Source organism: Tamandua tetradactyla, chromosome 5 (genome assembly GCF_023851605.1).
Source record: "Tamandua tetradactyla isolate mTamTet1 chromosome 5, mTamTet1.pri, whole genome shotgun sequence".
NCBI classification, from domain to species: domain Eukaryota; kingdom Metazoa; phylum Chordata; class Mammalia; order Pilosa; family Myrmecophagidae; genus Tamandua; species Tamandua tetradactyla.
In genome coordinates, this window is record NC_135331.1 from 13,682,595 (window position 1) to 13,697,079 (window position 14,485).

The 14,485-nt window shown below is 45.8% G+C and overlaps 1 protein-coding gene across 3 annotated transcripts; it reads left to right on the plus strand.

The window, feature by feature from the left end:
* Positions 1 to 311: 311 nt before the first annotated feature.
* On the plus strand, positions 312 to 12,022 carry LOC143683648 (2'-5'-oligoadenylate synthase 1-like). 3 transcript variants are annotated; one of them, XM_077159903.1, is made up of 6 exons: positions 312 to 690; positions 1,549 to 1,834; positions 3,803 to 3,987; positions 7,339 to 7,571; positions 8,477 to 8,630; positions 9,913 to 10,950. In XM_077159903.1, exons 1-6 carry the CDS (start codon positions 511 to 513, stop codon positions 10,087 to 10,089), a joined length of 1,215 nt encoding a protein of 404 aa, XP_077016018.1. In that variant the 5' UTR covers positions 312 to 510; the 3' UTR covers positions 10,090 to 10,950. The 3 variants fall into 3 exon arrangements, with proteins under 3 accessions (XP_077016018.1, XP_077016015.1, XP_077016017.1); XM_077159900.1 differs by having other exon boundaries at positions 315 to 690; positions 9,894 to 10,064; XM_077159902.1 differs by lacking the exon at positions 9,913 to 10,950 and adding an exon at positions 11,790 to 12,022 and having other exon boundaries at positions 316 to 690.
* The last annotated feature ends 2,463 nt before the right edge of the window (positions 12,023 to 14,485 follow it).

The following is a 14,485-nucleotide window of genomic DNA, read 5'->3' on the forward strand; positions in this document are numbered from 1 at the left end:
GAGTGTGTGTACACAGAAAAACATCTGAAAAGCTCTACACCAAAATTTTTATACTGGTGGTCTTAGGGTTTTAGGATTATGGATGATCTTTAGACCTCCTAATTCTTTTGACTTTTCCTTTTTTGCAATGTGCATGTGTTGCTGTAAAAATTCCAGGCACCTATAAAGCAATTGTGTAAACAACAGAAAAGACAAAGAAGGAAAACGAAACCATTTCCAGTTAAGATTTCTCTTAGAGGAGCTATTCACAGCAGTTAAGGATCAACATTTTTAGAATGTGAGCCAAAGAGCGCCTGGTGTTGTAGGGCAGTGAAAGTAGGGAGAGGCGATGCCGAGGAGATTCCTTCTGAGCGCCTGAGCAGAAATGCTAAGCACAGAGCCGAAGCCACTCCTCTTTCAGGAAACGAAACCGAACCCATCAGCAGCCCAGGCTCAACCAGCAGAGATTTAAAGGGAAACAGTATCCAGAGCCAGCTCTGCCTCCTGTGTCTCTCCCAGCCCTGTTCCAGCATGGAGAACTTCAAGGATATCCCAGCCAACTCCCTGGACAAGTTCATTGCAGACAGTCTCCTGCCGGACACCTATTTCCGCATGCAGGTCAGAGAAGCTGTCCACATCATCTGCAGTTTCCTGAAGGAGAGGTGTTTCCAAGGTGCTGCCCACCCTGTGCGGGTGTCCAAGGTTGTGAAGGTGAGTCCAGCCGGAACTGTCTCTTGGAGGGGCAAGAGACAGCAAACACATGGGACACGGTGGGGGTGGGGGGGAAGGTAGACGGGAGGGTTGTCATCTTCTAGGCTGGTGGTTTCTGATTTCTCCACCCTGAAGATCCAACAACAGCTCGTAAAATTAGATTCTGGGGTGACGTCCTGCAGCTATATTTTTAACAGATGCCCTGGGTGAAGTTGAGGAACATTTGTTCTAAGCCACATCCATTTCAGAAATAGGGAAACTGAGGTCTTGCACTAGTAAACCATGTGCTAGTTAGTGGTCAGGCTGGGGACTTGACACTTTTTTGCAGCATCATGAGCTAGTTAAGAGTGTAAATCTTAAGACCAAATAGCAGCCACTGGGTGTGAAACCTGGGGCGAGTCATTTAATCTTTCTGTGCCACAATTTCTTCATTTATAAGGCAGGGATGGTAATTCTCGATGCCCCATAGGACTGTGCAGATTAAGTAAAATAAGTGTGTGAAGCACTTGCTATGGGCCCAGTCTGACATAGATTATAATGTAGGGTAGTAAAGGGCAGGGAGTTAGAACACGGAACATGGGACAAGGTAGCCAGGGTTTGAATCCCATCTCTGCCCACTGACTAGCTGTGTGATTGGGCTGGCTACACAATCTCCCTGAACGTCCCCCCATTTAAGATGGGAACCAATAATAGGACCTAAATCTTAGAGGCACTGAGAGGGTTCTAAGCTAATCTTTGTAAAGCCTCAGAATAAATGCCTACCTATAGGAAGTGCTCCATCATGTTAGTGAATGCTCTCATCATTTTATTTAGGGAGGCTCTTCACAGTAATTGTTCCTTATTATTCCTGTCACCTAGGGTGGCTCCTCAGGCAAAGGCACGGCCCTCAGAGGCCGATCGGATGCAGACCTCGTCGTCTTCCTCACCAATTTCACAAGTTTTCAGGAGCAGTTTGACCAGCGGAAATACTTCATCGGGGAAATTAAGAAACAGTTGGAAGCCTGTAAAAGAGAGAGAAGGTTCGATGTGCAGTTTGAGGTCCAGAGTTCGTGGCTGAACCCCCGTGTGCTCAGCTTCACGCTGACGTCCCCCGGTTCCAGCGAGGGGGTGCAGTTTGACGTGCTTCCTGCCTTCGACGCCCTGAGTGAGCACCCCAGCCCAGTGGGTCCCAGCCCCCGGGCCTTTGCACACTTCTGAGCAGAAATCTCAGGGTTTGAGAGTTTTGTCAAAACAAGGCATCCCTAGGGTGGGCCACAGTGGCTCAGCAGGCAGAGTTCTCACCTGCCATGCCAGAGACCGGGGTTCGATTCCCGGTGCCTACCCATGCGAAAAAACAGGGCATCCCTTTGAAGTGGGGTGGGGGGGTGACATTTCAGAATCTCTCCAGCAGCAAGGGTGGACAAGACCACAATGAACCCCGGGAGGGACATCAGACAGCAAATCGGCACAATCTGGGGACAGAGATATTTTTCCTAGAATTTTACCTTTCGAAGGATGGAGCAGCACAGATTGGCTTGTTATGTAAAGGCAGCATGTGAATTTCATTTTTTCCCAAACTAGAGGAGCCTCATCAAATTTATCTTGAGGGCTGGTATGTGTGTATTTATATAATATATATGTATGTATGTATATCTAGATGCAGGGACATTTGACCAGGAAATATAACTTCCCAGAGGCTCCCTTCCCACATTAGGAAAACTGATGAAACCATACGACCTGTGTCATACGATTATTTTAAGTACTAAGTGATGACCTACGCGAAGCTGTTACCAGGGCCTGGCATACAGTAGGTGTTGTTGAAAAATGCAAGTTTCCCATCTATGCAAAAAGGCTCCCCAGAGCACCCCAGAACCCCACAGTGAGTTCACAAGGGCACTGAGGAATAGGCCAGATTTTAAAAGTTTGAGGGAAACACAGCGACATCTGTCGGACACCACACAAATTACTCCTATTAAGTTGCAACTGCTTAATAAACACAACTGTTAGGTATTTCTTTTGGCTTAGGGGAGCCACAAAAATATATATATAATAATTCTGAGACTTTACGGATGCCAATGAACAGGTAAATTTGGGAACCTGTCCCCTTTGCCATGCTGGGTATTGGGGTACAAAGGTTACAAGAAAAGAAAGATAGAAAGGAAAAGGGAAGCGCGGTGGGGGTGGCAGGGAAGGGGAAGGAAAGAAAGAGCCTTTCGGCCACACAGGCAAAGGCAGAGAGGCTATAAAAGAGGCGGGTGCGTTTTAAGAACTGTAGGAAGTCTGGAAGAGTTTAGGGGAGAAAGAAGTCACTCAGAAACCGACCCTGAGGAAACTGTACTTGATGAATTTTTATCCTGAGGACAAAAGGCAGTCCGAAGAGAGAGCAAGGCAGCCAATCACCGGCTGTGACTACAGCTCAACAGCTATTGAGCACCTACTGTGTGCTAGGCACTACTTTATAGCCATGGACAAGCCAGGCAAGGAACGTCTCTCCTAGAGCCAGTCAATAAATAGACAAGCAAGATAAATGTGGAGTGGTATGTGCTGTGAGAAGAATTAAACAAGGTGATAGAATAGAGTGATGAAGGTTGGAAGGCATTTGCAGACAGCATGATAAGGGAGGACTCCTCGGAGGAGGTGACGTTGAGCCAGTCCTAAAGGAGCCAGCCCAGGGGAAGGAAACAGCAAGTGCAAATGCCCTGGGGCAGCAATGAGCTTGGCATGTTTGAGATTGACGTTGAGGGAAAGCAAGGAGAACTAGGAAGGAGGTAACAGGGAAGAGATGACAGGGACTAAATCCCACAGCCCCACAGACCACCCTGGCAGCCCAGATTTCCTTCTAAATGGCAAGAGAAGCAGGAAGTGGCGTAATGAGACCCCCTCACCCCGGAGGCTGGGTGGAGGATGTGCTGTGGGCAAACCAGTGAAGGGGGTGCTGCCAAGGTCCAGGGAGAGGCGACGGTGGCTTGGACAGGGCTGTGGAGATGGGAGAAGGAGGGATTCAGGACGCACCTCGGGCCTCCCGGCTCTGTCTGAGTGAAGCCCTTTCCGCTGCTCCCCGCCCTCCCCCGAGGGACTGAAAGAATCCCAGAGAACAGCTGACATCTTACAGTTATGGGTTCATTCCTAACAGAACATGTGACTGGTGGATACAGACCCGACCCCCAAATCTACGTCCAGCTCATCGAGGAGTGCACCAAACTGGGAAAAGAGGGCGAGTTCTCCACCTGCTTCACGGAGCTGCAGCGGGCCTTCCTGAAGCAGCGTCCACCCAAGCTGAAGAACCTCATCCGCCTGGTGAAGCACTGGTACCAGCTGGTATGCCCCCCACCCCCGCCCAGGCCGCGGGGCTCTGTCCAGGCTGGGAGCACAGAGGAGGAGGGGGAGAGAAGAAGAAGGGAGAAGGGAGGATGGAGGGGAACAAGGATGGAGAGACTGAGAGGGACAAGAAAGGAGAGGAGCAGAAAGAGGTGGGAAGAAAGGAAGGAGAGACACAGTCGTAGGCAAGAAAGTGGAGAGAAGGAGGAAGGGGACAGAGAGATAAGGAGAGCGGAGACGGGGGAGGAGGGAAACAGGAGAAAGAAGAGATGGAGGAGAGTAAGAAGGAGCAGGAAAGGAAGAGGGGAGGGCAGAGGAGAAAGGAAGAGAGGGAGGAGGGAAGGGGCAGAGGGGCTGGGGGTCCACTAGGACCTTCCTCCCAGGGCTTCCCTATCTGAGGAGGCAGCAGTTGCAGACTTCCAGGGGCTCCACACAAAAGCCTTAGTTCTTCCTTGACTCCTCTCTTTTTCACACACCCCTGCCCTGTGGCTTCTGTGAGTCACCATGAGAGTAAACATTATAAAAGCTTACATGTACCACGGGCTTACCTTGTGCCAGGCTCCTCATGCATTTAATATTTTCTGGGTGCTTTTCGGTTTACTTCCAAATGCCCTGTATCTTGCTTAAGCTTTGCAGTGATTCTGTGAGCTAGGTAAGAGCAGGTGTTATTATCAAGGCCATTTTACAGTACGACAAACTGAGGGTCCGATGGCTCATTCAGCTAACAAGTAGCAGAACTAAGACAAGTTTGGGTCTTCTGACTCAAGAGTTTGCCTAATGTAATAGGTGATCAATATATATTTGCTGGGTGAATGAATGAATGAATGAAAATAATTAGAGATAATACCTCCAATATAAAAAAAAAAAAACACCGCCTCCAGATAGAGCAACATGACCATTTAGTTATCCTTTTTAAACAATTCAAGGACGTTACAATACTTTACTTTTTACTACCACCACCACCTCAACGCATATGTATTCTTGTGTGTTTCACTTCTCTCTATATTTTCAAATTCCTCAAAGCACATTGTATAACACAGCCGATATTTATTTCATACCCACGTATTTACTACTTCATTATTAATTTTTCTTGGCATCACCAGCCTCCTATCTGGGATCATTTTTCTTCTGCCCAAAATACATCCTTTAGGATTTCCTTTGGTAATGGTCTGCTGGTAGTGAGTTCTTTCCATATTTGTTGGCCTGAAAATGCTTTGGTTTTTACTTTCATTGTTGATGAAGGCACATTCAAGTTATTATCCCACCTTCCAGCATCACCCTTGAGCAGTAGTTCTCATTCTAATTGTTGCTGCTTTGTAGGTAATCTTACTTTTTCTTTTGGCTGCTTTTTTTTTTAAATATATATATTCTTAATTTATTTATTAATTTAAAAAATTAACAAACAAAAACATTGACATATGATCATTCTGTTCTACATATATAATCAGCAATTCACAATATCATCACTTAGTTGCATATTCCTTTCTTAAAACATTTGCATCCATTCAGAAAAAGAAATAAAAAGACAACAGAAAAAGAAATAAAACGAAAACAGAAAAAAAAATTATACATACCATACCCCTTACCCCTCGCTTTCATTGATCACTAGCATTTCAAACTAAATTTATTTTAACATTTGTTCCCCCTATTATTTATTTTTATTCCATATGTTCTACTCGTCTGTTGACAAGGTAGATAAAAGGAGCATCAGACACAAGGTTTTCACAATCACACAGTCACATCGTGAAATCTGTATCATTATACAATCATCATCAAGAAACATGGCTACTGGAACACAGCTCTACATTTTCAGGCAGTTCCCTCCAGTCTCTCCATTACATCTTGAATAACAAGGTGATATCTACTTAATGCGTAAGAATAACCTCCAGGATAACCTCTCAACTCTGTTTGGAATCTGTCAGCCATTGACACTTTGTCTCATTTCACTCTTCCCCCTTTTGGTGGAGAAGGTTTTCTCAATCCCTTGATTCTGAGTTCTCAGCTCATTCTAGATTTCTGTCCCACGTTGCCAGGAAGGTCCACACCCCTGGGAGTCATGTTTTTGGCTGCTTTTGAGATTTTTCTCCTAGTGTTTGTTTTTGAGTAGCTTCACTCTCATGTGTCTAGAAAAAGATTCCTTTTTATTTGTCCCGCTTTCCTTGAGCTTGTTGAATCTGTAGATGGAGGTCTTCCATCGGTTTTGGAAATTTTTCAGCCACTCTCCTAAAATACTTTCCCTATTTCTTTTCTCATCTCCTGGAGTTCCAAAGAAATGCGTATTCGACTTTTCACTCTATCCTCCATAGCTCTTCCTTCTCTTTTGTATTTTCCATATTTTTTCTCTCCAGGTTTTATTCTGGATAGTTTCTTCTGATTTACATTCCAATTTGCTGATTTTTCTCTTGAACTGTGTCTAATTTGGTCTAATTTAGCTCTGTCTAATTTGCTGTTATCATCGTTATGTCATTTTTGTTCTAGAATTTTTATTTAGTTACTTTGCAAACCTGCTGTTAACTTTTTATCATTTCTAATTCACCATTAACTTTCAAGTTTTTCATTTTTTTCCTTTTCTTTTGTTTGTGTTCTTTTTTCTTTATCTTCTTTTTAAGCATAATATTCCTAATTATTTTAAATTCCATGCCTGATCATTCTAATATTTAAATATTTCTGGATTTATTACTGTTATTTCTCTTTTTTCTGCCAGCTATCACTCTTGGTGGTTTGTTTCCTTGCATGCCTGGTTATCTATGTGCTGATCATTGTATTTGAGAAAATATTTATAAAATAATTTGAAGCTTTGCATTATATATCTTCTTCCAGAAAGTATTTTGGTTTGCTTCTGTGAAGCTCCTGGGGACATTACCATATCTTTTTTTGTTAATTTTCTTATTAGCTGACTAGGTGGGTAGTATCTATAAGAACTCACTTGGAAGATGAGAAAACTGCAGGTCAGGGAGTCTAAGTTGCCTGCTCAGAATCAAACAATGGTGAGGCCAGGATGCAGGCGTACATCAGTCAGAATCCAGAGTCCAAGGTCTCAAACAAGAGTCCACAATTTTTTTCTGTAAAGGGCTTAATAGTGATAATTTAGGTTTGTGGGCCCTGGTGTCAGTCACAGCTATTCAACTCTGTCCTTGTAGCATGACAGCAACCAAGTATACGCATGTGAATGGACCTAGCTTTGTTCCAACAAAACTTTGTTTACAACAACAAGTAGTGAACTGGATTTGGCCTGTAGGCTGTAGTTTGCTGATCCCAGCTCTTAAACTGGCACCTTACTGGGCACCACGCCCTGTGCTTTACACAAAAGCTGGACACACCCATTTTCCTCATTGTCTGTCCCCTTCTCAGTGTAAAAAGAAGCTTGGGAATTCACTGCCACCTCAGTATGCTCTGGAGCTCCTGACAGTCTACGCTTGGGAACAAGGATGCAAGCAAACGGAATTCAGAACAGCTGAGGGATTTCGCACCGTCCTGGAATTAGTCCAGGAGTATGGTCGGCTTCGCATCTACTGGACCAAGTATTACGACTGTGAAAACGACATTATTAGACAGTACCTGTACCAGCAGCTCTATAACATCAGGTACCCACATGGCTTAGCTCCCTGAATGCATGAGTCCCTGCGTACAGCTGCGGTGCCTTGGAAATGGAGAAGGTGGGGGGGCCCTGCATTCACTGAACACCCTGGGTTGCCAAGCACAGTGCCAGGCACTTCATTGCTGCCACCTAATTTCAATTCAACAACAAGCTCCAAGCCTGTGAGGCAGGCACTATGGTAACCTTTTCACAGATGAGAAAAACCGAGGTTCTGAGAGGTAAGGAACTTACCCAAGTCTTAGTAGAAAATTCCAGCAGTAGCTGGAACTTGAACAGAACTGAGCACTGCAGCAATAACAGCAACTGCTCCTACGTGTTGTAAGCTTACTGAAAGACTAGCGCATTCTAATATAATAGTAATTATTATTATTTTTTTAATGACATTTACTGACCACTTACTATGTTTCATTTTCTGTGCTGAGCACTTCACATCCCACATCTCTCTCTTAACTCTGCAACTCCTAGGTAGGCATGTTCAACTCTCCCCATTCAGCAGATAAGGAAACTAAAGCTTAGAATGGTCAAGTGATATGCCCGTGGGCACATCTCTAAAAAAGGGCAGAGGAGGGGGTGGTGTGATGGTGGCTCAGTGGCAGGGTTCTCGCCTGCCATGCCGGAGACCCGGGTTCCATTCTCAGTGCCTGCCCATGCAAGAAAATAAAAAGGGCAGAAGTGGGATGTGAATCTACATCTGCTAGTCCCATGTGCTAGGCTCTTTCTCCTCATGCCCACTTCCCACTGTGGGGCAGGACACTCGAGACACCATCCCAGGGAGAGGCATCTGCTGGGCCCCTAACCAGACCCTAAGTCCCAACCTGCCTTGGGAGCATCTTGATGCCCCAGACACAGTGCCAGCTCCTCATCTGTCCCTCTCCCAACCTTCTTCTCCAGTCCTGTCATTCTGGACCCAGCTGACCCCACAGGAAATGTAGGCCGTGGACACCGAGAAGGCTGGCAGCAGTTGGCACAAGAAGCTAGAGCCTGGCTGACATACCCATGTGTCAAGAATTACGATGGATCTGCAGTGCACCCCTGGGATGTGCCGGTGAGCTTTTCTGTCTCCTCCCTATTGTCCATTCCCTCACCCGCCCACTCCACACAGCTTGGGGCATGTAGCTGGAGATGGTTCTTCCAAAGAAAGTGCCTCTTATTAGAGTTCTCCCGTATTCATGTAGTTATGGGCTCTGCTCCATATTTTATGGTCATTTTGGTCTCAAACATATGGTTCCTGGAATTCTCATATCCCTTGTCCAGAGTTTATTCTTGAATCACAGCTGTCCCTATCTAGGGTAATTCTTGACAGCCCCAGTTGGCTCATCCCAATAGGAATAATGATAAATAACCACCACCATCACTTACTGCTACAGACTCAGGTTCTGTCCCAAGTCCTTTAATAGACATTATCTCATTAAATCCTCACAACCACCCAGCAAGATATGTTTTCTCTCATCCTCATCTTACACATAAGGAAACTGAAGTTCAGAGATGTGGGGTCACTTGGTTGAGGACACTCAACGAGGGAGTGGTAGAACTGAAGACCATACTCAATGGACTCCAAAGCCAGTGCTCATTCCACTGCACTAAATTTGCCCCATTTATCATCTTCACTTATCTGACAGAGGACAAAGGACTGCCTCAAGTTTACAGTGAGCTGGCATCAGCTCAAGGGCCAGAATCCAGGTCTCAGAGCAACTGCATGAATTTGGCAGTGTCATACAGCTAGGTAGGGGCAGAATGACCCAACTTAGGTCTTTCCACTCCCAGGATAGGGGTTGGAGGGACAATTCTGATGCCTGGGGATTGATGATGTCTTATGTAGGTCTGTTCCCCAGGACACAGACCGTGATGAGTTTAGCATACAGGCTGTTCACTGGGGAGCACCCTGGGAACCAATGCCTTTAGAAAGGAGGGAAAGGAGGCAGGACTGATATAAGGAGAAGCTGAGCCAAAATCCATGCCCAGGGACAGCCTCAGCTAACTCCATGGCTGGCCCCAGGGCTTGAGTGGCCCTTCAGAGCTACCATGCCGTGACCTGAGTTGGCCAAGCCTTTATTCCTCTACATGGATTAGTTTTTTGAATGTGGGCAACCCAGGAAGGGGTATGGCCTTGTGCAAGGCAGGTCTCTAGGAGCTGAGGCAATGCCCAAAGAGCTGGAGAGCTAAAAGCTGTCTGCTGACTGCATTCTCATCAGGTGAGAATAAATCCTTCCTTAAAGAAGAAGCCACTAGAAACACCCACTGAGACCCAGCACCAAGGTGGGAATACCAGCTCCCTAACATGGTCATGATTTTTCTTGTGGGTGACCAGGTGTCCTGTACCCATCCAGATGACACAGGGATGTGCACGATCCTCTGAACTCCAGTGCATCAAAGAGAAAAGCCTCCAGAATCTGGGTCAACCCCCTTTTTCCACATGGGCCCCTTGGTCCAGAATGGGCAAAGGACTGTCCCAAGGTTACAGCAGAGCTGCCTTCAGATCAGGGACCAAAATCCGGGTCTCCTGAGCGCCGCCCCTTTCTCTGTTCTTCTATGATCTTTCTCCTATCATAGAATAGCATTCTACACACCCAACCCCAACCTCACCTCTGACAATAGTCCCTGGAGCAACAGGAGAGATTTAGACTACTGAGTGGAATCCCAGCCTCGACTTTCTTTTCTGTCCTAGATAGAGTTATGATCCAATTCATTATTACCAATAAAAATAACAATAAATGAGAATAGCAGTTACCATTCATTGGATGTTTATTAACAGCAGGCACAGAGCTGTTCTGTATTGTGTATATTTATATAAGTGTGTGTGCATTTATCGATTCAACTAGAAATGTTTATTGAGCACCTACTATGTGCCATGTATCGTTCTAGACCTTGGAAACACGACAATAAACAATGCAGACAAAAATCCCTGTTCTCGAGGAACTGATGTTTGAGAAGAACATTTTAGTGTTGGTCCATTTAGGATCCTTCCCATTTTGCTATACCATTTAAGCCTGAGACAAACACCTTGGCTCATAAACCTTTGTTGATACTTCTGATCATTTCTCTAGGAAAAAAATTCTTAAACTGCCCTGTTTGATCCAGTGGCCATTAGCCATGCACGGCTATAGAGCACTTGATGTGTCTGGTCCAAACTGAGATGTTTGTACCAAATATGAAATACTGAGTTTCGAAGACTTAGTGCCAAAAAAAAAAAAATTGTCAAATCCTTGATGACTGATCGTTTTTACTGACTGCATATTGAAATGATGGTTTTCATTATTTCAAGTTAAATAAAAATTAAATTCAACTGTTTGTTTTTACCTTTGTCCTGTGGCTACTAGAAAATATAAAATTACATGTGGGTCTTGAAAGGTTTAGGAGCCGAAAGGGTGAGAAAGAAGGACAGTAGACCGGGAAATTTAAAGAGGTGGGGTGGTTTATTTCTGCACTCCCGGGCCAAACTCACCGAACCCAAAATGGAGGGAGGTGAGTCAGGGCCTGGGTGATGGCGTGGTAGTTTTTAAGCAAGGGGGTCACGTGACGTCCGGAAGGGGCGGTTCTCCAGAAGTCAGGTGGCCGGAAGGGGCGGTTCCAGAAGCCACGTTGGGAGGGGCAACACAGCCTCCGCAGCTCCAGTTGCAGTGCTGTTCATTGTTCCCCCGACCTAACAGGTCTTGCATTATGTCAGCGCCGCTCTTGAAGGCGATCGCTGGATTAAAGGCAGAAACAATTTGCCCCGCCACACTGTCGTTGGTGCCGGGAAAAAACAGCATCTCCTGAACTTCTGAAATATAAAAACTCCCACAAAAGAGGCAAGCACGCTCTGCTCAGATGGTCAGCTGAGTGGCTGGCAAGCAGTCTCCAGCCTGTCCAGAATCCCCGCGAAATGGGCTCGATAAGTACCCTCATAGTAAAAAACGGAGGGCCTTGTGCTCGTTCGAGCAGGCCCGGCCCGGGGAGTCGAGCCCGACCGCAAATGCCCACCCTCGCCTCGCTGAAGCCTATGCTCTCAGCCACCGCGGCGTGTCCGGCCCGCCTCCGCTGTCTCCCGCATCTCAGGTTGGCGTCGTCACCCGGTGGGCGGTACGCCAGGGAGAACGTGCGTTGCCGTCATTGACGTAATTGTCGTAATGGACGTAATCGTCGCAATCGTCGTCATTGGCCGAGGGCTGAGCTGCTGCGCTCACAAATCCTTGTGTCGTGTGCCATAAGGCCTTGTTTTTCACAGGTCGCTTGTGGGCCGTGACGGAGCTTCGCGGGGACACGAGGGCAGGCCGTCTCCAGGGAGGAACCTCGTCACACTTTCTCTAGGCTGCACAGCAGTCTTAAGAGCTTCCACCCAACCTCCATTCCCTCTTTCCTTTACTCAAACGTGACCACCATGTGCCCCACAGCCTCTCCCAGGTCCCTCCCCGTTTTCCTTCACACAGGTGTTTCCCCTAATAAAATGCTTGCACCGTCCATCCTGTCTCGGCCTCTGCTTCATGGAGGACCCAGACCCAGCCACCTCCACCACCAGCCTGAAGGCAGGCGTGCCCTGTTGGGTGATTCCTAGCTGCAAACGAGCGCTGACACCACATGCTCCTTACCCTTCTCAGCCTGTTAACATTTTCTCAAACGTTAAACTGCATATGAAGCAGGCTTATATGATGGAAGAAGCCACCATCTCCCGGTCTCCCCACTGTCCTCAAACTCCCTTCCTACTTCTCCTCCTCACTTCATACACTCTTCCCACCAGCTCAGAACCACACAGCGTCTTCCACCGCTCGCGTGAGTTTCTTTTTTTTTTTCTATTAAAGAACAAAGAAAAGTGAGAGGTAGTCATTGCAGCTACCATTCATAAAGTTTCTACCGTGTGTCGGACACCCTACCAGGTGCTTGATACTAGCCAGGGGCAGCAATGAACTAAACGAGGCCTCTCGGACCCTTCTTCACCTCTGGGAGAAAGGTGGGAGGTAAGCACAAGAGGAAGAGGGAAAGAAGCTTCTGGGGAGGCTGGTGGGAAGTGCTCCAGAGTCCTTGGGGTTGTCACTCTAGAGGGCGAGGTTCCAGCTTTCAGATGTTTAAGAGAGAAAAGAAGCTTTGGGAATTGCCCAGAAGCAGAGAAAAATAAGTTTCACTCCAAGCAGAATGCTCCTAAATTGTTCCCAGATCACCCAGCTATAAAAGCCAGGGCTGGAATTGACTGGTTTCTGAAGCCCAGCAATTGAGCTTTCTCCTGTCACCACTCTCTGACTAGAGAGTGCTTCCATCTGTGAATTTCTAGGGTAGGGGGGTCTCTTCATGCTCCCTGGGAAACCTAGCCTGCTAGACCACTCAAGGTCACTCACTGGGAAATAGACTGCGAGAGTGGGCACTTTGGGAGGGTCCTCGGCATGGTTGATAATGCCTTTCTTTTTAAAGTGTAGTTATGTATTTCCTTTCCATTTTTCCCTCTGTTCGTTTTTACATAGTTGTATTGGTCAGCTACTGCTGCATAATAAACCACCACAGAAACCCCGCTGGCATACCCACAGAAAGCTCACTGAAAACCCACAATAAGCATTTATTTTTCCTGCATCTGTGTGTCTGCAGAGGAGGCTCTGCCTTACTTCCCAAGTTCAGCTCTTCTCAGTGTGCCACCCACTTTTCTTAGACCAGCAAGTTGACGAGGGCCTGCTCAGCTCTTGGCAATGTCAGAAGTCCACGAGGTCCCACCCACTCCACCTGTTACCTGTGCTTGTGTTACATCCAGTGATATTCCATTGAGTGAAAGCAAGTCAGTGGCTGAGACACAAATCATGGGGTACAGAAGGTGCACACACCCCATAGAGACGGGGAGGAGGGGGCAGGGGGAACTGCACATTTTGGATAACAGTCTAGGCTATTGCAATAGTTAAATATACAAAAATTTATATCTTTAAACATGTATTAGGAATAATGCTTGTGGTAGAAAAAAAGATAAACATGGATGAAATGAAGTAGAAAATGAAAATCAAACTCCGGCTGCCACCATCATCACTCTCTGTCTCTCACTTCCATCTTACTGAGTTCCACAGATGAGCCAACTTTTATGCTGAACATTGTATTGATAACAGGTTCCTTTAAGGCCTCAGAACTGGCCATTTTTAGTCTCTCAAAATTTCTAAACCTTTGCACTTCAGCAGAGGGAGTAGGGCACTGTGTATGTATGACCTTGTTCTTGCCTCTTCTCTTCCTTACTCTGTGAGACTCTGGCCCTCAGAAGTTCTCCTAACCAAATTTTACCTGCAGACTTCCAGTGGTCTCCTCCTAGAATGTGTTTCAGGGTCACAGGTCTTCTGGACTTCAGAAGAAAGTCTTAATATTTTAAAAATATTATTACTTTTTCCTTATTCTAGAAACATATCTTGTTATCATTAAAATTAGCAAATGTGAATAATGAAGTCATTTGTTAAAAAATACCTCTCATAGTCTGTGCTTCAAACCTGTTAAAATGTTGGTCCTGCCTTTCTAGCTTTTTCTATGACTCTGCCCGTCTCTCTTTGTAGTTATTTATAAAAACAACTTCTACTGCCCATCCTGTTTTGTTACCTGCTTTTTCACTTTAGTCTTTTAAAAAATGTTTCGTTCTCTCTCCATGCTAACAGGTACATTTCGCTATCCCATGTGAGTGATCGACTTATTTTGTCTTCTGAGGGGTTTCATGATTATGGACAATGGTACGTTAGAACTTCTGACCAATGTGATGCACCAGTAATTAGTTGGTTCATTGAAAAGTCATTTAAAAAGGGATATCGTTTTCAAAAGTAACGCATACATGCCTTTGCTTTATTTTAATTCAATAAATATAAATATGCATTCATTCACTAGCATTCTTATATAAGATCAAGATCAATTTTTTAATGGACCCAGAGACTAACATTCTACATTTACTGACTTGTATAAACCACACGCATCGTGGCT